We start from the raw sequence: 21,827 nt of genomic DNA, 5'->3' as shown, positions 1-21,827 counted from the left end.
TGTGCGCACTGACTGAACACACCTCCTCCTCGCTGATTGGCTCCATCTGTGTTCCTGATTGATTGCTTCAGATTTAATCAGGCCGACAGATTAGCTCCACTGCCACGTGCTCACAGGTGCCATAGTAGCAGGTGTTTGACCTGCTGGAGATCATAAAGTGTGCAGGGAAGTAGACAGTGGCGGCTGGTGGACATTTTTTTTTGGTGGGGCTGTGCCACACTGTAAACAATTGCTGTTAATTTACAGCAGGATTTTAACGGTATTAACCTGTTATTGCTGAAAAAAACAGTGCTTCACTGTTAATACAAAATAAAACCTGTTAATATTTTTTAACTGAACTATAATGCATTCTTAAAAAACATCACTTTACTGCTGATCAGCTGTCTAAAGTATCATCAGTAACAGTTTCATGCAGTATTTGTTTAATTCTGGGACCTGATCTGCACATGTGAGGCTTGCACATTGTACATGATTGTAAAATCAGTGAATAGCTTTATTGTTCTTCACTCAAATGTTGTTATGGTTTGCATTCTGTGCTTGTAGCCAGCTATAGACAGACATTTTGGGAAAAGTGTCAACAAGTCTATTATAGCCTTTTTCCTAACAAGTGCCTTTAATTGTATTTAGTGTGACTATTCCTATGTCTGTAACCTGTTAAGTCTATTCATCTAGGCAAAAAATAATGTTTATTAAAATGTATGTAAAAAATAAATAGTGCATTAAAACAAATCAGTAAGATAATGTAAAAGAAAGGTGAAAAACAGCTATATAATGTATCTTTAAAGAGTAAATTAACTGTAAAATACTGTGAAATTAATAAATAAAAAACAGTACAAAGCTGTAAATTTCATCGACAGTATAATAATGTTAATTTTACAGTAACATAAAGGCAACCCTGCTGCCAGTTCTTTACTGTTATTTTACTGGGAAATTCTTAACAGTGCACATGCAAGCAATTTCAGCAAACATCCTGGTATGATTTAATGCAAAAAAAGTGAAGGAATCAAAAACACATTACTACTTTGCAGTTAAATAATTAACAAATATTTTATTCCAACAGGAAGAGTAAATAATGCTTTTAAAAACACAACAGTATAAAATGTACTTGCTTTACAGATTCAGATTATTAATACAAAATATAATCATATTACAATAAAATTACACATATTACAGGGTGCATTCCATATTTAAAACACAAATATTGAAAATTTATATAATTTTGTATTATTATTATTATTATTATTATTATTAGTAGTAGTAGTAGTAATGTTTTTTGTGTGTGACTCTATTGGCCGGCCGCCACTGGAAGTAGAGGAAATCAAGATAAAAGTCATGCAGAGAACTGTAGTACGAAAGTTGAGTTAATAGGCTACAATCTGTAATTCAGACAGCCTGATTTAGGTGAAGTGGTCAGAAGAAATCAAACAAATAAAATGTTTAAAAAAGGTTCTGTTTTGGCAAAAGTTCATCTAGTATTGAGGTGGCTCCCTCTGCTGGTAAAAAAAAAAGATAACTGCAGGCACATTGGAAGGTTTAACTTTAATTTGAGTTTGATCAAGTTTATCTGACCAATTTTTGTTTTTGTTTTTAATAATTCTCTAATTTTTATAATTCTTGATGGTCTCTGTTTTAAATGTCACTAATAGGATAGGATAGGATAGCACTTTATTTATCCCCGTGGGGAAATTGCAGTTGCACAGCAGCACAGATTCTAACAGAATAAGTAAGTAAGTACATAAAATAAGAATAAGGCAGGGCATACAATAAATAAAAGTAAAAAAAACTATTATTAATTTCACATAAAGTATGTCTGTAACATTTTAAATAATTATGAATATAAAAAATACTTGAAATGCTTTGTAAATATATTTTCTAAATAAAATAATTGACTGAAATAAGCTCAAAATAACACCAAACATGGAAAAGTTTCAGTTCGATAACAGTGCCAAGTGTCTGTGTCAAAGTTGTCTAAATCATTCCAAACTATCCTGAAGAATAACAAAAAAATCACCGTGTAATCCACATCAATTAATAACCTAATAAATGATACGAGGCCTTCGATTTGACATTCGTTATTTGGTAATATAGCTCTATCAGCACCTTGATTATCATCGCCTCATTGGTCCTGCAGGTGCTTAGCAGCCATCATGCAGCCTCCCATCGGTGCTTGCAAGTGCTGTAACCAAGCAACAGATGTAATCTGAGCTGTAGTAAACAAGCAGCATAGCTACAGAGTCTCCCTTTGTCTCAGTCAGTTTGTTCAGCAACTCCACAAACTCCACCACAGACACAAGCTTCATACAGGATTTATTTTCTCACAGATTATTTGAGTGAAAAAGAGGGAAAATGCCGTCTCATATTATGCTCTCCTACCAGTGGGACGACCAGACTCTGGTGAGAAAGATATACAACCGCCTCAAAGACGATGGTCTGCCAGTGTGGATGGATATCGAAGGAGGGGTGACGGGGAACATCAACGACTCGTGAGTTCAGAGGAATCCTAATCACTGATGGGATGAATTAAATGCAGTGAGTCAGATGTGTTTGTGTGTTTTCAGGATGGCTGCAGGTGTGGAGGAGGCTGTGGTGATCTGTCCGTTCCTGACTCCAGCTTACCAGGCCTCCCGCAGCTGTAAGAAAGAGCTCAACTACGCAGACACCAGGGAGGTCATCATGGTGCCGGTCATGGTGGCCAACAACTGGGAGGCCAGTGAGTGGCTGGGACTGATCACTGCAGGCCTGCTGTGGTCGGACTTCAGGTGAGGAGGCCTTTCAAAGAGGACAGGGGACACATTTTAAACCACTTATGAACATTAATGTTGGTACAAATTGTGTATTCTCAGCCAAATGAAGTGTATTTTAGAGATTGGATTGTATCTTACCATCCATGGTGTTGTCCTTTTAGAAATGCAGAGAAGGATGAGGAGAGCTTTGAGATGTGCCTCAGGTCTCTGGAGGAGGAGATCATGTTTAACGCCGGTCACCTCCTGGCAGTTGAAGAACCGCCAAGCGAGGAGGTGGATCAGCCAGAACCACCGAAACCCAGACTGAAGAAGAAACCGGGACGAGGGTTTCGTCATGCTCTCTCAAAGCTCTACATCCTTGACTCGGGTAGATATGTGGTTATGAAACGCTTAACGAAAAACAAATGTTCCTCTGGGCACCATGAATATCTGTACAAAATTTCACTGCCATCTCTGGGGTGATTTGACACACTGTAAACAGTTTTCACATGGACTTTTTGTTCAGTAGAAAGTAGTTTCAATAGCTGTTCACGTAAATTCCTTTCAGTTTTAGTATTTTTAGCTCTTATATATAACTACCTACAAAAGGAGACAGCATGAATTTCTGTCAACTCTTGTGACATTGAACCACAGAAATTGAACGGACTTGACCTTCCAGGAGATGACACTATATCGCAATCGTTCACATCGGACACTAAAGTAGTGCAAAGATTCAACATTCATTCCTACACATGTATTCTGTGTATACAGCTATAGTGAGACACTATACCTGGTCCTAACAAAAACAAACTAAACCTAAATATGAAAACTAAACATTTCTGAAAAACTGAAACCAAACTAAAACTAGCAAACGCACTGTGAAAATTGAAAAGTCAAAACTAAAATAAAAACTAATTGAAAGTTCAAAACTATTTAAACCTTGCTAGATATCACTTGAGGAAGACCCAAAGGTTAATTGGGGTGAACCCTTTAACCTGGGCCTTGCATATTGAAACCTAAAGCTTCAGTAGGCAGTAAATTTTTTGGCATTATTGGGCAAAAATGTCAACCTTTCAGCATATTGTAATTCAAGTGTTCTGAGAGAAAACTAGACTTCTGCACCTCCTCATGGCTGTTTTCAGACTTTGGAAAATCTAGCCCATGACGGCAGACTTTGGCCAATCACAGGTCATTTCAGAGAGAGAAGCGTTCCTATTGGCTGTGCTCCGGCTGGTGGGCGGTGCTTGGTACTTCCTCAACTGATCTCAACATGGCTGCCGGGTCACAAACGTTCTCATTTTACAGCTAAACAGTACACTACAAGAGGTTTCTGAAAACATTTTAAGAGAGAAATAGGCATTACAGTAACAGAATATTGATTCATATTTGATCAGCGCTGCCTAGTTTGACCGTTTGATCGGAGTTTGTGAGTGATTGACAGCTGCTCAGAAACGGCAGGCTCCAGCTCGGCTCTGATTGGTTGTTTTCCTCCGGTCTGTGAAATCTTGCAGATGCCATTAGGAGCATCGGAGGAAACAGAGGCACATATCTTTTTTCAGATTACCTGTCTCATGCACTACTGTCAGGATATAGTGACCGTTTTATAAAAATATATTTTTTTAATTATCTGCTCCATTTCTACCTACAGCTGCTTTAACTGCATTAAATCTAGTGTATGCGATGCCTTCTCTTGTGCCTTGTGACATAATAATTTCACAGGTGAGCGTGATGAGCAGATAATCCACCCAACTGGTGACACCAGAAACACGGTGGAGCTCAATGAGACAGCTGGAGATCAATGTTACTGGGTGGAGATTAAGGGTAACGGCTGCAAGTACTACAGGAACGTTGTCACCAACAGATACCTCGGTAAGTACACAAACTACTGAAACAGCAAGGATGTGAAAAATGTAGTTTTTTATTAAACGGAACAAAATAAACTTCACATTGCAAATTGGAAAAAATGGCGTCGTTTGTTTACGTGTCTGAACAACTGGCAATTTTGAGTCAATACATTTTTTTCTTTTTTCCAAACTGATTTTCCTCGCACCATCTGTCCCTCTGCAGGGTTTGACCCCAGCAGGAACCAGGTCCACTCTGAGGCCAGCCCGTCTGAGTGTGAAGAGTGGCTGATGTTGGTGGATCAGACGGACCAGAGCCACCAGAGAGCCGTCATCATCAAGAACAAACACTCGGGGCGGTTCCTCGCCGTCCAACATGGCCACTTTATCGGACTAACGTCATACAATGAAGACTGCAAATGGTATTTGGAGTAAAACAGGACAATGTGCTCGCTTCTGTCAAAGACACATTAAGAAAAAGCAAACAAAACTTGATGGGTGTATCTACAACAGGAGGTTTGGTAGAAATAAAATTAAACTTTGTTACTGTGACGAGAGGAACAAATAAAAAATGATTAGAATCTTTTTCTCTTGAGGATTTCTGGTTTCCAGTTGACTGGATGGCTTTCTTCCGTCTGCAAGAAAGAAAACAGAGTTGTCAAATTATTTATCTGCAGCCCTGGGAACTAACACTAACATCTAAACTTTAAATATATAATGGTATAACTTACAGCGGTGTCGTCCTCTTTGTATACTTTAATGGTCTTGTCCGCCTCTGCGGTGATCAGTCGGCTTTCTGAGTTATCGAACATGCAAGCGAAGATGCCCGACTCGCTGTCCAGAGATCCAGGCTGCACAGCTGCATGAATCCGCTGGAAGTTGTAGCCGGTCCTCCAGTCCCACATGTGGATGGTCCCGTTGTCGGCTACAGGGAGAAAAAAAACGTGTACGATCCATCACAATTCAGACCTTAATGTGTTTCTAATCCAATCCTGTAATCACCTGTATACCTGTATCATTGAGTCATCATTAACCCAAATAAAACGTGATCATCTATTATTAAGAATTCAAAGTTAAACATTTTCTGCAGACAACACAAGCGACAGTGTAGCTATTTTGAATACCTCCAGACACCAACACGCCATCAGAATTAACCGCCAGAGTGTTGATGATGGCGTTGTGGCCCGACAGGTTCTGGATGAAGTTGCCATCTGGGAACATCCACTGCTTGATGTTATCAGCAGAACCAGAGGCAAACGTGTATCTGGAAAACACAGGGAATAAGATGACATGTTAAAATAAAATATATATATATAAGAATAAGATATATCAGATATAACATGTTGTAACAGAAACATGTTACTGTTCCTAATATCTCAAAAAGGGGTTCGACTGACTATCATTTTATATTGTTGATTAGTTTTTCCAATTTAGCTTTTAGTCTGTAAAATTGCAAACGACAAATGCCCATCACAAATTTCAACAGATCCAGAGTTTTAAAATTGTTTATTTTGTTTGAACAATTCGAAACCCAAAATGTATTTGATTTATTGATACAAAACTGAGAAAAACAACAAATCCTAAGGCTGCACATCACGATGATGGCCAAAATGATTATCACGAATATTTTGATCAATATTGAGATCTTGATTATTTGTCACGATTATTCATTGATTTTAGGGACAAAATATTTTTGTTGCACTTTCACATTTCAATAAACATGTTGTGCTACATTCCTGCTGATTAACAAATATTTGCATCAAAATAAAACTTAAAATAAGGTTCTTCTTCACCTAATTTCAGTTTTGCCCGTCTGCTTTCTAAAACGAGTAATATACAACATTACTCTTCTACTCTGTAGATGCAGCGGCATGACAGTTCCCCAAATGTGAAACCAAAACATCTTGATCGCCCCCTGGTGGCTGGCTGTTAGTTTGGGAAGCGCTTGATATGATCGCAGCAGTTTTTTATGAGCGGAGCATTTTAAACGTCAATATCACAGTCGATCATGTTCATATAATTGTGGGAAGCCAAAATCGTGATCGCAATTAATAATCAATTAATTGTGCAACCCTAACATTTCCTAAAAATTAGAAACCAGCTAACGTTTAATAACAGTTAATCAGATATGCAACTGTTGTTGACTATAATAGAGTTATTATTTCAGGACTACACTTAACACTAACTAATCAAACCCTATATGTCAGGGTTATGTAACTTACTGTCTGGGGTGCAGCGCCAGAGTTCGGACAGACTTCTTGTGGTTTGTCAGAGTCGCTCTGGTTTTCCCAGCAATCAGATCCCACAGCCTGATGGTTGAATCGTGGCTGCCTGCAACAAGTTAACCAGAAGTCAGCTCAGATTAATAGTAAAAGTCCAACCAATCAGCTACGACTTTAATGATGATAGAGAATAATGGTATTTTTAGCCTCTTATTCAAAAATAAAAATAAAAATGTATTTACCAGTGATGACTTGTGGTTCTGCAGCCTGACATCTCACTGTGGCCACAGTGTTGGTGTGGCCGGTTAGCGTGTGCACGTTAGCTTTTGTCCTGATGTCCCACACCTGCATGGACAGAGAAGAAATACATTTAGTTTAAAGTGGAAACAGACAACTTTTCACCCCCCCCCCAAACAACCGGATCACTTTCCGTTTTCCTCAAAGCCTAGCAACGACCAATAACACAAACACACTGCATTTTGTTTCCCAGTTACTTTGATAACGGATAGTAACCGCAAAGAACTTGCAATGATACTCTGTGGTAACTTGGGATGGCTAGCAGGGAAAACAAAAGCGCTATCCTCTTCCTATTTTGGTTGCGCGATGGTTGACGCACTTCCTTTGTGCTGTAAATTGAGTCTTTATTTCCCCGGGAGATCGTACCGGGCAGCAGAACGAATTGCGTAGTGAAAGCGAGACTTATAGGGAACCAATCTAAACAGCAACGGTGTCATTATTTTATAGCCATTACATTGTGCAATCAAGATTTACTTCATAATGATGAGAACAATTTGAGATTTAAGCAAAAAAAAAATGTCTATTGCCACTTTAATTCATTAATTCTGCAGAGACAGACACTTTTCCTCCTTCAGGTTTTTCAAGTGGGAGAAATTAAAGAATCTGAACTTGGGGTCAACGCCACAAAAAAACTACACCACGACCAAGTGAAAATGCAGAATGAGTATGTTGTTCATTATCTAACTATTGTTCCATTGTTCAAGAACTGTTGTATAGGTATAAGGTGACAGACGCAGACATCTGATAGTTATTCACGCTTGGAAAGCACAACACAAGATAAAGAACGGAACACACAGAGGGTGAATCAGGGTGAATCAGGGTGAATCAGGGTGAATCAGAGTCAGGAGCAGACCAGACAGGATGCTTAGCAAAACATTCAGTAACTGGAATTCAGTTTGTTTGTACAACCCTGTTATCTGAATCTAAATGTTTTTAAAACTGTGTCCAGCAGACGAGTCATTTTCAAATCCATCTGACTTTTGTTTACATGCTTTGGTTCACTTGTAACAGAGGAAATGTAAATGAATAAAACAAATATGTGACTGGCGAAAGAGAGAATACTTTCTTAAAACATAAACATGTGACGTTAAAGTTGAGTCACTTCAATGTTATTATTCGCACATTCAACAGCGAACACGTCAGAGACACAAAGTCCGAGCTTACCCTTGCTGTGGCATCTCTGCTGCACGTTACCAGCACGTCAATAGTTGGATGTAGGTCGATATCATACACGGCGCTAAGGTGTCCGTGATAGTGCCTGATGACCTAATACACAGATCAACATCGTCAGGAGAAAAAACATACACCATAAATCAACTGAAATGTCTTTTTATGGCCCTTTAAGACTCAAGTAACTCCATCACATTAACCTCCCTCTCATTACGGTGTCGTACCTTGTTGTACTCCAGATCCCAACACTTGACCTGCTTGTCTTCTCCACAGGAGAACAGGTAGGGGCTACGATTGCTGACCGCCACACCGCGCACTGTACTGATGTGTCCAGTCAGGGAGAGTTTCAGTTTCCCACTGGCCAGGTCCCAGATCTGTCAAGAACAAACAGCATTAAAGTCATACTATGAGCAATGATGGGGCATTTCTAGAAACAGTATCTCCAGAGTGCCATCTTGAAGTGACAGGAGGGACATAATATCATAAAAACTGCAGATGTAGATACTGGAAAAAGTGCTTTTGATATTGCTTGCGGGTCCAAAAGAAAATGTATATGTGGCTGTTAACAGAGTGTAATAATAATGCTGCCATCAACTATTCTGGATCAATAGGACAGGGGATTTCTAGAGATTAAGAATAATATTATATAATGTACCAGGGTACTAGGTGATGGGAAATAAGATTACAAACTTAAAGGGTGCTCAGACATCGCGCTTAATTTTTCTCTTTCAACCACATTTCAATGTGCGTTCCAATACCCACACTAACATACTATTTAGTATGCCGGAAAAATACAATAGTATGTCAAACGCAGTATGCCAAAAATACCAGGATGTCCTACTACATCTGATCATATTTTGTTTTTATGTATTTTTTTTATAAGCCAGCATGCTTTTCTGGCTATTCTGACACACAATCTTCTGCGCATTGGATATATGAACAAGAGGGTCAAAGTTCAAGGTGCAATGTTATGACGAAGTAGTAGCCTATGTCCCTGTATGCATACTTCAGCCGTATGTACTAAAAGTAAAAAGAAAAAGTACGCGATTTGAAACGTAGCCTCAGTCTTGATCAGTGTTAAAGATTGTCTCAGCTGTCATCATGTGACCAAACTGAGATAAATTCATGACAACTGAGTCAACTTCAATTTGCTGATGAAAACCATGGGATGTGGTTGAAAGCTCTGGAGATAGAAAGTAGACCCGAGTTACGATCACTTTGTAAAACTGCTGTTCCCAAAGTCAAAAAGGAGCTTTCATGCTACGAATTCCTTGTATTGAATTGTTCTTATACATAAACACAATCAAAGGATTCAAAGGATAAAACTTCTGGATAACATCTGTTATTATTGCTTAAATTTTTTACACAAAAGAAATAATCAAAGAAAAAACTGACAATGAAGATGATCGTTATTTTCAGCTTTACTCACCTTTATGGTTCTATCAGCAGACCCTGTGACAAACCACTGATTCCCCGGCTCCACAGCGATGGATCTCACCCAGCCAAGGTGACCACTGATGACCTATCAGATAAAACAAACTACTGTTAAAAATAACGCAGAGGACACATCCCAGATGCCTCGCTTTGGCATCAGTGTGTTTAGTTAAAATGATTCGTAGTTAGTTACCCGAAACAGTTTCCATGGTGGATGCCACTGGGGTTTAGGCATAGTTGGCGCTTTCCTTGCGAGCGTAGAATTTCTGGTGCCGCTTCCCTCCAAGAGCGACTAAAATAAATACATTCAATCATCGTCAGCTCTGCACATCTTTCAGGGATTTTACAGCAAATGTAAACAAGATATCTCATCACATGAAAATACGCTGCGACCTACCACAGCTGCCGGGTGAGATCTCTCTGCTCCTCCTGCATGTCGATGGATGTCACCAACACTGGCAGCAGTGCGGCTCACGTCCTGCCTAAAATTCAACAACACATGAATATTGTTTATGCCAAATTACTACCAATAATTTACTTACTATAACTAACATATTGTGGAGGGGAAAAAAAAAGGTTTACCTGGCTTGTGAGGGTGGCAAAGCCAGCGCCATAGAGTGGACTCCTGCCTCACTTGGATTCCTGTGCATCTTTGTATCAGCAGTCAAGGCTACTCCTATTGAATGAAAAATACTGGTATAAAACACTTGACTAAAGCTGAACCAGTTCATTGAATGGGCTCGGAACAACTACATGCATGCAGCTTGGTTAAATTAATAGCATTGTACTTACCAGGTCCAGAGGGATAAGCATGTGTCCCGGTGATCAGGTATTCTGGGTCGTCCCCTGAAACACATTTGGGGGGGGAAACAACCCGAAAATTAGCTAGCTTTAGAGCATCAGTGTTCAGGAAAATAATAAGGAAATTATCTTAAAATCAGTCCAAATAAATAACAAAAACATTTCTAAAGCAGTGTTTGTTTCATCCTCACCTGGCTGTGTGTAGCTCTGGTGGCCTAGCATACCGCCAGGAAGCTGTGACACTCTGTCTTTCCCTTCCTTCAGGACAGGCATGTGTAAAACTGCACTATAATCGGCTTTCAGTTTCACGCCCATCTTCACCTTGTGGCTGCAAATACAGGAGACAAAATCACTTATGTGCTCACTCTACTTGGCGAATGAGCAGTTATCGTCTGACAACCACATACAGTTCATTGCTTTGAACAGTAAGGTTATTTTACTAGAAGTGAGCAATATGGATAAAATACTCTCTCATGGTACGGTATTCAACTTTATATCATAATACTGATTTATATTAAAAATTTATCTAATTTTGGTTAATCCAGTGAATTAAATACCCGACAATCCATGTACTTCATCATATAAAAGATCTACACTGATCAGCCATAACATTAAGACCACTGACAGGTGAAGTGAATAACATTGATTATCTCATTACAATGGCACCTGGCAGTGAGTGGGATATATTAGACAGCAAGTGAACATTTTGAACTTTATGTTGGAAGCAGAAAAAATGGGCAGGCGTAGGGATATATATTCCTTATATTAAGAAATATTATTTTTACAAAGCAATTCTAAAGCCTAAATTAAATATATGGTAACACACATGGTAATTAGTTGATAATTAGCAATCAACCCTTTTTTAAATTTCTTGTGAATTACTGCCAAATTACCCCAATATTTACCTATAAATTTATTGAAAATGACTTTACTGTAAACATTTAATAATCATATTCCACTATTTCCCAATAGCTGGTAATTTATTTAATACATTTCCAGTAAAAGAATACAAAGTTAATTGATATGCTTTATTTCCATGTCTGCTGGTAAATAGATAATAATTAGCAAATAACTTCTTTGAAATTTCTTTAAAAACTCCCTGAATCATGACATCAGCTACCAGGTTACATTTGTGTAGACAATAAGTCACACAATGGTGAGATTTGTGCTGATCAGAAGTGTCTTATATTAGTTTTGGTTTTGGAGGTAAATATTTGATAAACATTGGGGTAATTTGGCAGTAATTACAAAGACATTTCAAATAGGTAACTTGCTAATTATCACCTAATTACCATGAAATTTGCAGACCTGTAAAATGAAGTGTTACCAAATATAGTCATGCATTAAGGTTACATGATATATTCCATAATTCTACAGTCTGGTACCACTGACTCAGTGTTTACAGTTTTAAAGCGTTGTAGATTTCAGAAGTGGCAGACTTCACACAGACTTAGTGGCCGGTAGAAATGTCCAGTGACCTGCCACAGTGGCAGGTGAGGAAAAAGGTTAATTTCAGACCCTGATTACAGCAGAAATAAGTGCAATTCACTGTTGTTTTCCCATTATACATGAGCCAACCCTATATTTTAATTGCAATATATGTATTATATAATGATAGATATTAATATTTAATAATATCCTTATTAATACTGTAATAACATTTAAGGGATGTTTATGTGCCTCTTATCTCTTATAGTTGCTTTGTACACAAGCTCACATTGTTTGGCCTTAAATTACAAGTAAACACACATTATAGAAAGCAAACATCTATTATAATAATAATTTTGTCAAGCCTAAAGATTTATCATAATCATTACAGCAGAAATAAGTTTAATTCACTGTTGTTTTCCTCTGTAACGTTACTGATGCTCTAATTTACAACGCAAACTGCTGCACTTAAACTCATCACACTGGACCAGACTAAACACTGGAGACTAAAGGGGGGTTTCTAACCCAGTTAAAGAGTTGTGAATAATTAAATGTACGTATACAAACAAATTAAACACAGTTCAAACAGCTCTGCAACCCGTATTAATGTAAATTGCCAGGAAATACCTTTCCTCATCCAGTGCGATGGACTTGGCGTGGTCGGACACAAACATGTCGTGAGTCCTCTTCAGAGATCTGAAGACCAGAGTATGGACTGAGTGCTTCTGGACATCCTGTAGAAGAACACAGTGATATGCGATTACATGTATATTTAACCAGTACAGTTTAAAGTCGCTCTATCCTTGAATATAAGTTATACAAGACAATGAATCGTGTCGTAAACGTAGACGTGATCCAGCAGTTAGCCGGACCCGACATGGTGTAACACCTGAGCGGGAGCGACAAGAGAAAGACACGCAAAGACGTGAACGCTTGGCCTACCTCGGCCATGGTGGTGACAGGAACGAGGATAAAACACTAAAGCTGAAGACACCACTTCTTTAAAGTAGTATAACTTGGTCTAACTCAACAATATATCACGATTCAGAAGACATGAGCATCACTGGAGCATCACTGGAGCATCAGAGCACCACAAGACGACCGCTCGACCCGGAGGTAAACAACACCACCAACCAGCTAGAGCTACGTCACAGCGACACCTGCCGGTCAGGAGGTGGACTAGTGATGGGAATTCAGGGTCTTTTTAGTGAGCCGGATCATTTGACTCAGCTCACCAAAGAAGAGCCGGCTCTTTCGACTCCCAAACGGCTCTTCGTTTTTACCACTTCTGCCTTTTTATAATTCAGCCAAATTTAGCGCTGTTTTGACCTATGATTGGTATGTGTGCAGATATATCACTTAAAGGGAGTGTTTGTAAGAATCAGAAATGCTTGTTAACAGCGACACCTGTGGCCGCTAAGTCAACGAAAGTCAGCGTCGGGCTCGCGCTTGCTCGCGCTTGCTCACTCTAAATAGACATGAACGAGCATCGCTCAAAACAGTGAGGTGACACACGTCAGCTAAAACCACAATATCACTCTATATTTCACCTGCTTGGCAGTAATGTTAGCTGACCAGACGAAAGTCTCTCCATGAATCACTGCTGATCCTAGTGTTGGCTTTTCCTGCCTCAGCAAAAGCGGGTCGGTGCCGGGGCTGAAGCAGAAAGAGAAATGTTATCGCCTCCCGACTGTGCCCGCAGGGGAGACATCGGAGTTTTTTTGTCTGTCATCACCTGATTAGTCGCACGGACGTCATTAATACACCATTCAGTCACAGTCAGTTGTTGTGCACATGCACAACAACAAAAAAAACGGCTCTTGGACAGGAGCCGGCTCTTTGAACCGGCTCGTTCACGATCGACACATCACTACAATGCAGTTCTGCAGAATAACAAATGAACACATCCTCTCTTCCTTTTTGCACAAAACAATGTATTCCAGAGATGACATTAACATTTTTCACTTATAATTATTATGTATATATTGATACAACATACAATATTAATACAATAATACTGAGAGTAACTTGCAGTGAGCACAGGCCAAAGTTTGGTTCCCCTGCCTTGTGTACGAAGCCATGTTTGCCTAACAGAGTACATTGATTAATGGTTATCCAATCTTTCAACGCCAAAGAAATGTACCTAGTTTGTGAAAAGTGTGTGGGTGGCTATGCTGATTCTTTGTAGGGCCATCACCAAACAATCTTGCACAATCCTATATTAGGCATTTCTACAAGGGCATTTGTTATTTGGCACAACCATCTACAAATGAGTCAGATGGAATTTGGACTCTACATGTCGATATTGAGGTGAGTGGGAGGATGCATGGGAACAAGTACTACTAGTACACAATGCAAAGTAAACTGTCCAAATGTGGATCAAAATACACTTTGACAACTGTGACACTCTGATAAGAACTGCCAAAATAATTCGGTAACAAAGTGTTTTTGGTGTCCTGAGTGATACTGAATATTTAACTATATAGTTCCTGCAGTTAGTCTTGGACAGTTTATTCTGGGGTCGGCACCCGGAAAAGTAATGCGAATAACCTGTTGAGGCTGAGCTATAAAGAGTAACCTTAAACTTTAAGGTTACTCTTTTGTAAACAAATTAAAGTCAGTGCTTAAAAAAACAAAAACATATATGTCAGAGGATTAAAGCAGGTGAAACTTTCTTTAAAGAAGAATATTTTTTCTTTTGTTAAACCAACTTCAGGTAAAGAAGGTTCTCTATGAAGAGCACTTTAGTTTGAATAATTGAATTACATACTTTTTAAATTTATACTGGAATGTTTTCAAGTCCATTAGAAGCACTTTGAGGATCACTGCCTTGGTTCAATTATTCATTTTATGGAGAGAATATGTGATAGAGGAATTGCGTTTGTTGCTTATAAAGCAAATTGGCTTTGGCCATGCGTCTTTTTAACCTGTCATTTCATTTGCATAAAAGGTCCTTTTGTAGCCAGATCACTCATTAATCAAGCTGTTTTTTCATGGTTGTGTGTGTTTGAGTATTTAAGTGAGTGATCAGAATGCTAAAAGCCTGTAGCTCACAATCTAATCCAAATAATAAATACTAAGGGTGTAGCAATACATCGATCTGCATCGATATATTGATAATATATCGATATTATATATATCGATGCAAAGTGAAAACATCGATACATATCGTCATCTTTAAGATACACCTTTATTTTGAAATTCATAACCGATAAAAAACATTTGCACGTAAACATGAGAAATGTGGCACTTTATAGTGGACAACAGGAGGTCTATTTTTACTCTTTTTATTGAAAAGAATAGTTTTTCATTTAAATGTCTCAGAAGAAGAGCCCAGTAAAGTATTGTCAAATCATAATCTAGTTGCTTTTTGTGGGCTGATGTAAATGTATCTGTGTGAAATATATGTGAAATATGATATCGTGTCATATCGATCGCATGCCCCTGAATTGAATTGTATCGAAATCGTATTGTGACACACTTTATGATATCAGCAAATATTGTATTGTTGTCCAAAGAATCAATATAATATTGTATCATGATCCCTAATAAGTACATTTAACTTTAATCATTTTAATAGTTATTGACACTGTGCCACAGTGGTGTTGAATATATTAAGCAAATGAATTGGACACATTCTTTACATTTAAGATGGTATTTATTCCAAGGATGTTGTACTGTACATACATACAGGTGTATACTTTGGGTGACTTGGTGCTTGTGACAAAATATTCAAATGTTTTGCTGCGTTCTTGATTATTTCTTTTTACCAGGTGCTTTGTCTCATCTCGACATTGTTTTACAACAACAGCTGCTTGCCATATGGACGTGTTGTGTCTCCAAGCTGGCAGAGTCCAAATGAAGACTGTCCAATGACGTAATGACCATATTTGGCTAAGAAATTACATTATTTAGTTTCAAAACAAAGGAAAATATGAACATCAGTGTCCTGCTGGGTCAGATCAGTAAAACATGCACATCACACATCATAAAGTCAGAAATGGATACATGGATGGCATGTTATTTCATTAGTCTACTTATTAACTTCAAGTCCGCTAAACTCTTTCACGCCAGACTGCTGACCGCCTGCTGTGATGCGGTTGAGGGGAATGATCTTCATGGTGGTCTCCTTCAGGGAGTACCAGCGGTCGTGCCATGTGACCCAAGTGATGCCGTTGTCAAAGCCTGCGTCACCTGCGTCCTTTGCTGAGTACACGCCACCTAGACGGAGAGAACACAGACAGTTTAGAGTGGAAATGATTTCTACTAATATATGTGCTTGGATAACAGTTTTGTCTGTTTGTGTGTGGAGGCCATAATTATCATACAGCTCAACAGATCATCCAAATGAACACCAATTAAAGGATTTGGCACTGGTTTTATCCACGTGGTCTTACCCTGATAGTATTTGCCGTTCAAATGTGCAGCGTGACATCTGTTCATCCACCAGCCGGAGCCGTCCTGCTGAGCACAGTTGCCATCAAACTTGTCATTGTCCTTGTCGAAGGTGCTGAACTGCATGCCATTGTGAGACGTGTAGAACTTGTCGCTGGGGTCGTCACCGTGGTCGAAGCCATCGAACGCATCTCCGGCATCACCGCCAAGGTAGTAGCCGTACGTCAGACGGTACATGTCGATCTCTGGCCCAACTCTGAACATGGTGTAGTCGGCGTACCTGGAGGAAGGAGGCCACAGATTCATGTTAGTTTCTGCTGAGTCATTTTTTTTCTTCTTCAAAGGGAACCTCATCATCAGGGTCATGTTTGTCTTGTCAGTGTGTCCCTTTGCTCGCCTCTTACATAATCTGTTATCGTGTGTGTGTACGTACTTTTTGACGCCCGCCCAGTCAACCATCTCTATCCTCAGCACAGTCGGCATGGTTGTAGTAGTGGGTGTCAGCAGGTGGATCTTCTCGTTACCGAGCCAGAACTCCGTGGTGTCGTCTGGTGAGAGATAGCCAAAGCCATTCTTGTACTGGATCCAGTCCTTGTAGAAGTCCACGCTGCCGTCACGTCTCTGTGGACGTGAAAAAGTGATCAGTGTCAGTGTTGAGGGCAGGGGACGGTCTTTTGAATTATCCTCATTATATTTTAAATTAAAATTCTCTAATCAATGTATTTATTGGTTAGACATCTGATTTCATTCATAACAGGCCTCTAAACATAAGGTTCAGCTCCCCCATCACACCCTAATCATTTTCATAGAGTCCCCTATCAGTTGTTTGCTTTCAGGATTGGCAAATTACAAGCTGTTTTTCCAAGTATTTAGTACTTCTTCTTTGACAAAATAATCAATAGGAATCATCCAGTGCAAGATGAAGAGCCATCCTCCTGAATTGTTCAAGCAGAAGAAGAAGCATCTACCCTCTGTATCACTGTGAAGCCGCGTCCAAAGCTGTCAATCTCACAGTAGACCAGGAACTGCTCAGTGGCACTCGCTGGCCTCACATAATAAAGACCACTGACGGTGGCACCTTTGTTTGCAATATCCTGGCAGTCTGATGGAAAAAAGGAAGAAAGAAGAATTTAAAGTAAAGTTTAACATTATTAAATATGTCCCAAAACAAAACCTAAAACGTCCGGACTAGTGCTGTTTATTATAAAACATTTTTTCAATTCTTTTCATCTAGCTATTAATTTGCTAGTACTTATTTTTATTATAATATTATGTATTTTCCTTATTTTTCTCTTATTATTATTTTAATGATTTCACTTTATTTTCCTTTCACTTATTTACTTACCATAATAATAATAATAATAATAATAATAATAATAATAATAATAATTATTATTATTGTTTGGCTGTTACTTCTTGCTTTTATTTATTTTATTTTATTTTTCTATTTATTTTTTTATTATATTTCTTCCCCCCCTCACACATAAAATAAAAAATAAACTATATATGTATATATATATATATATATATATATATATATATATATATATACATATATATATATATATATATATATATATATATATATATATATATATATATATATATATATATATATCAAATGTTGTTGGATTTATTTTGAAGATGTCCACATTCATTTTAATTCTAAAATCTACAAATAACTTATTTGAAATGAGGTCGCAACAAATGACATCTAGAATACATCTGTTTACTTTGCATTGATGCACCATATTGATTTTAGTCCCTAACTAAACACTGAGCAAGGACAAATGTGGTTCAAATGAGGCATGATTGAGAAACCTCTTGTGAAACAGGAACGGTCTGAGGGTCAACAGATTTCTTTTTTTTTTACCTGATCCTGTGAGGGGCTGGATCTCAACCGAGTCTTTGCAGGGCTCGCTGCATTTCTGCTGTAGCAGAATGGAGAGTTGTTTCAAGTCTGACATTCTATTCTCGTTGGATGCAATTAAATTCTGAAGATCACTGGAAAGAGAGAAGCAAACATGAGTTGTACGAGCTGTATCCTGAGGAATTCATGTCTCAGTTTCTGACACAGTGACAATGAAGCTCAAAGATATTTTACAAAATAGATAAGACACCAATAAGAAGAAACTGAAATAGAAGCAAAAGGGACAAATGATGAACCAAATTTGGAAAAACAAGTAAAACATAATTAAATATGAGTGTTTTTTTGTTTTTTTTAATGTCAGGAGTGAGTCTGAGTCTATAGGTGAGAGAGGAATGGGCGGCAAATGGCCCCATGACCTGTGCTCAGTCCCGACTGTGTGGGCGAGGAGGGGTGGCGTGCATTGACCTGAAGGAGTGGGCGGCTGGGACAAGTTAAAGTAGGTAAAAGTATCAAAAGTTAAAGTATGCAGTGGCTTTTTTAAAGAGTGTTATTTTATATACTATATTAAACATTATATTAGATTTATTAGACTATTATGTCTTCATGAAGCATTTTCACATTAAAACTGGCAGAGGTGAAGCAAATTAGATATAATTTACATACTGTGTTTAATCTATAACAATGTATCATGATTTATCCACAACTGTTGATATGTTGTGGATAAAAAACAATCTAATTGGCAAAGTCACTTTTAACTCCAGCTGTCAAATAAATTTACTGGATTATAAAAGGTGCAATATTTCCCTCTGAAATGGAGTGGAATAGAAGTATAAAATAAGTATAGTATTACCAAATGTGCTTAGTTACTTTCCACCACTTGATGTGAAGGTTTCATGTCAAATGGTATCATTTCAGAGATAATTATACATAATAATATATACATAATTTTAATTTTCAGATGGTAACTTACAATATTTGCTGTTCCTGGTTGATGATGGTCTTTTCAAATCGATGAACATCATCCAGCATACTTGACGATTTTTTGTAGTATTCGTCTGAAATAAAAAGTCAGTAATGATCTCAAGTTTCAAACATTCACCACAGTTTTATAATACCTTAAATAATATAACAACAGTCTATACAGAGGAATTTAGAGTAGGTAAAATAACTGTAACAGACAAAATGATCTAGTCATATTAATAAGGGGACTCAAAAGACGGGCCTTAGGACAATATTTAATGGCACCAGATGAAGTGTGTTACCTGGCTGGACACTCTTTTGAAGTGAAGTAGTAGATTCTTTCATGAAGACAACTTTTTCTTCGGTCTCCTTGGTGAAATTGGCAATTGTTTCAAGTGTCTGTTGCAAATCATCCAAATCTTTGTCCACATGGTCCACATACCTCAGCATGTAATCAGCCACTCCACATGTTGTGGGACAGTACTTTCCCTGAATAGGGCAAGTATAAAAACATTAATGATAGTGCAGAAATATACATAGATAATCCACACAGCAAAAACATATAACAATATTATTTGTAACTGCATGCTTACAAAGCCGTCATTTGGGGTGCATGTTGCCACGTTGTCTCCTCTGGTTTGCTTCACATTAAAAAAAAGACAAAAACGATTTAGATGTTTGTGCTCAAGAAAACTGCTACAGTGAAAAATCTAAATCCAGTGACTTACTGCTGATGAGAAGGAGAAAAGCAACAGAAGTCCTCCTGCCGTTGCAAGAAGGGATGGAGCCATGTTGCTTTGGCCACCAGTTGTGGTCTTGTCTTCTTTGGAGAATGACGAACTGCTCGACTCTGTGGGATATTTATCTGAACAAGGTCCTCGGGTCAGTGTTTGATAAGGGGTTCATATGCAAACATCCCACTCACTGTGTTTGGAAAAAGCTGTGACTCAAACATCCAACCGAGGTCATTTCTCAGATTTGACGAGGTCTGTGATTGACAGCTGTGGCTGAGCTAGCAGAACACAGCCAGAAGTGACTTTACCATAAACTGTATGTTTGTTTATAAATCAGTGCCAGTAATGATGACAAAGTAAGTTGAAGAATGACGACTCACCTTTTTTTGATCAAATACTTGATGGCTCTGAATTCTATAATGGACTGTCAGTCAAAAACTAGGACTGGAACACAGTTTATTTACTATTCTTATTCATCATATGATAAAAATCAAAGACAAATGGCAGCATGCGTCATTCCTTAAAGACAACATGTCATCATAACAACTTGTCCCTGTAAACATTGACATGTTGTCGATAAAGATGTGCTAAACAAATACTGGATGGACACATTGTTTGCGAAACACAACCACGGAAAATACTCATTTGGAATTGGCAAGCAAATATCTAGTAGGACATCTGATAGATACGGAAGCCCATTTCTGCCAGAAAAATAAACACAAAAGAAGGATAACTTCCGAAGAAAAAAAAAAAAAATCTAACTGAAGTCACATTTGTAGATCAATATGATTATAAATTGACATTTTCATCATTTTGAGATATTAAGTGAGACATTTGTTTTACTGTCAAATTTAGATTTGCATGTTTGAAACTGTCCTCCCAAGAACAAAACGACAGGAGTCTTCTGTTAGCTTCCTGCTTCCCACCAACAGTCAACATTGATTTATTGTAACTATGACCACGATTGTTCCCTTAACTAAGTAGCTATTATTTTATCCGTGATAATGAAGGTCTCCTTACCTTAACAGCCAAACCACAATGTTTCTCTAAACTTAATTAAGTTGTGCAAATAAAATTTTGATTTACTACAGTATTTCACAACTTTTGTTAAAACTTTAAACTTTACCTTAAAATTATGATTAGATTTTAGATTAGATTTAGATTTATTATATCATAATTCTGACTTGTTATCGAATCATTTTGAGTATTTTTGTCTTTTTTTTAATCATTCCTAAATAGTCTTTTTTTTTTTTTTTTCCTATCGGAAATGGGCTTCCATACAAATATACAAATCTAAATCTGGGTGCAAGGCACGGGATATTAAATTACCATAAAAACAGTACTTAATATAGTTGCTACTTGCAAACAGTAAAGGTATCATCGGTGAGTTGGACCCAGCCATGGGGTAAGCTAACAACAACACTGATTCTCTTTTTGGATGGTAAGTGGTTATGATTTAAGCATTGTAACATCCCTTAAAGGTCACCTATTATGCAAAATGCACTTTTCCATGTCTTTTAAACATCAATATCTGTCCCCAGTGTGTCTACAGGCCACCATAGTATCATAAAAGACCATCCTCTCTCTTTTTCTCCTCCTCCGTTTGTCCGGAAATGGGTGCAGAAAAAAAATTCGCTTTTTTCCTTGTATCCTGACGTCATTAGAGAAATGCAAGTCACGTGAGGGTTTCCTGGTCGAACCAGAGAGAACCTTCAGTAGCTGACCCCGCCCCACAGCGCGTCACTGTCTCTCCTCCTCAACCTAACTTGAGCAAAGTCTGCAAGAACCAGCAGAACAGGCTTCATGTACTCCCATCATCTAAATATAACATGTTCTTTCACAAAGGCTTTATGTAATTACACTGTTTAAACAGATGATATTTATATATTATATATATTTGATGTCATGCATGTAGAAGAGTACAGGTAGTAAATAGTGACTTGTAAGCAACA

At 38.0% G+C, this 21,827-nt stretch overlaps 3 protein-coding genes across 4 annotated transcripts; 1 reads left to right on the top strand and 2 right to left on the bottom strand.

Annotated features, from left to right (window-relative positions):
* Window positions 1–429: 429 nt before the first annotated feature.
* On the top strand, window positions 430–4,999 carry LOC141764382 (uncharacterized). Of its 2 annotated transcripts, XM_074629585.1 has the most exons (6): window positions 430–448; window positions 2,377–2,483; window positions 2,559–2,759; window positions 2,906–3,111; window positions 4,443–4,592; window positions 4,791–4,999. In XM_074629585.1, the coding sequence occupies exons 2-6, from the start codon at window positions 2,443–2,445 to the stop codon at window positions 4,997–4,999; spliced, it is 807 nt and encodes a 268-aa protein (XP_074485686.1). In that variant the 5' UTR covers window positions 430–448; window positions 2,377–2,442. The 2 variants fall into 2 exon arrangements, with proteins under 2 accessions (XP_074485686.1, XP_074485685.1); XM_074629584.1 differs by lacking the exon at window positions 430–448 and having other exon boundaries at window positions 2,219–2,483.
* Window positions 4,623–12,985, bottom strand: plrg1 (pleiotropic regulator 1). Its single transcript, XM_074629582.1, has 15 exons — window positions 12,859–12,985; window positions 12,544–12,650; window positions 10,680–10,816; window positions 10,480–10,533; window positions 10,270–10,363; window positions 10,085–10,169; window positions 9,881–9,979; window positions 9,683–9,775; window positions 8,478–8,627; window positions 8,248–8,349; window positions 7,029–7,131; window positions 6,787–6,895; window positions 5,689–5,828; window positions 5,296–5,489; window positions 4,623–5,199 (listed from the first exon to the last, which is right to left on the bottom strand). The coding sequence occupies exons 1-15, from the start codon at window positions 12,865–12,867 to the stop codon at window positions 5,140–5,142; spliced, it is 1,536 nt and encodes a 511-aa protein (XP_074485683.1). The 5' UTR covers window positions 12,868–12,985; the 3' UTR covers window positions 4,623–5,139.
* Window positions 12,986–15,552: 2,567 nt separating this feature from the next.
* Window positions 15,553–20,022, bottom strand: fgg (fibrinogen gamma chain). The gene is made up of 9 exons (XM_074629579.1): window positions 19,870–20,022; window positions 19,735–19,782; window positions 19,444–19,630; window positions 19,152–19,236; window positions 18,185–18,315; window positions 17,280–17,413; window positions 16,745–16,932; window positions 16,314–16,591; window positions 15,553–16,137 (listed from the first exon to the last, which is right to left on the bottom strand). The coding sequence occupies exons 1-9, from the start codon at window positions 19,930–19,932 to the stop codon at window positions 15,950–15,952; spliced, it is 1,302 nt and encodes a 433-aa protein (XP_074485680.1). The 5' UTR covers window positions 19,933–20,022; the 3' UTR covers window positions 15,553–15,949.
* Between the last annotated feature and the right edge of the window lie 1,805 nt (window positions 20,023–21,827).

The sequence above is a fragment of the Sebastes fasciatus genome, chromosome 3 (assembly GCF_043250625.1).
Source record: "Sebastes fasciatus isolate fSebFas1 chromosome 3, fSebFas1.pri, whole genome shotgun sequence".
Taxonomy (NCBI): Eukaryota; Metazoa; Chordata; class Actinopteri; order Perciformes; family Sebastidae; genus Sebastes; species Sebastes fasciatus.
This window is presented reverse-complemented; position numbering and strand designations above follow the sequence as displayed.

Coding starts and splice junctions, on each gene's coding strand:
- LOC141764382 (XM_074629584.1), top strand. CDS start 2,347: ATGCCGTCTCATATTATGCTCTCCTACCAGTGGGACGACCAGACTCTG. Junction 2,484..2,558: donor ACGGGGAACATCAACGACTC/GTGAGTTCAGAG, acceptor GTGTGTTTTCAG/GATGGCTGCAGGTGTGGAGG. Junction 4,593..4,790: donor TGTCACCAACAGATACCTCG/GTAAGTACACAA, acceptor GTCCCTCTGCAG/GGTTTGACCCCAGCAGGAAC.
- plrg1 (XM_074629582.1), bottom strand. Junction 10,534..10,679: donor CCAGAGCTACACACAGCCAG/GTGAGGATGAAA, acceptor AATGTGTTTCAG/GGGACGACCCAGAATACCTG. Junction 5,829..6,786: donor CTGGCGCTGCACCCCAGACA/GTAAGTTACATA, acceptor TGTGTTTTCCAG/ATACACGTTTGCCTCTGGTT.
- fgg (XM_074629579.1), bottom strand. CDS start 19,932: ATGGCTCCATCCCTTCTTGCAACGGCAGGAGGACTTCTGTTGCTTTTC. Junction 19,237..19,443: donor TCAAAAGAGTGTCCAGCCAG/GTAACACACTTC, acceptor TTTTTATTTCAG/ACGAATACTACAAAAAATCG. Junction 16,138..16,313: donor GAACGGCAAATACTATCAGG/GTAAGACCACGT, acceptor CTCTCCGTCTAG/GTGGCGTGTACTCAGCAAAG.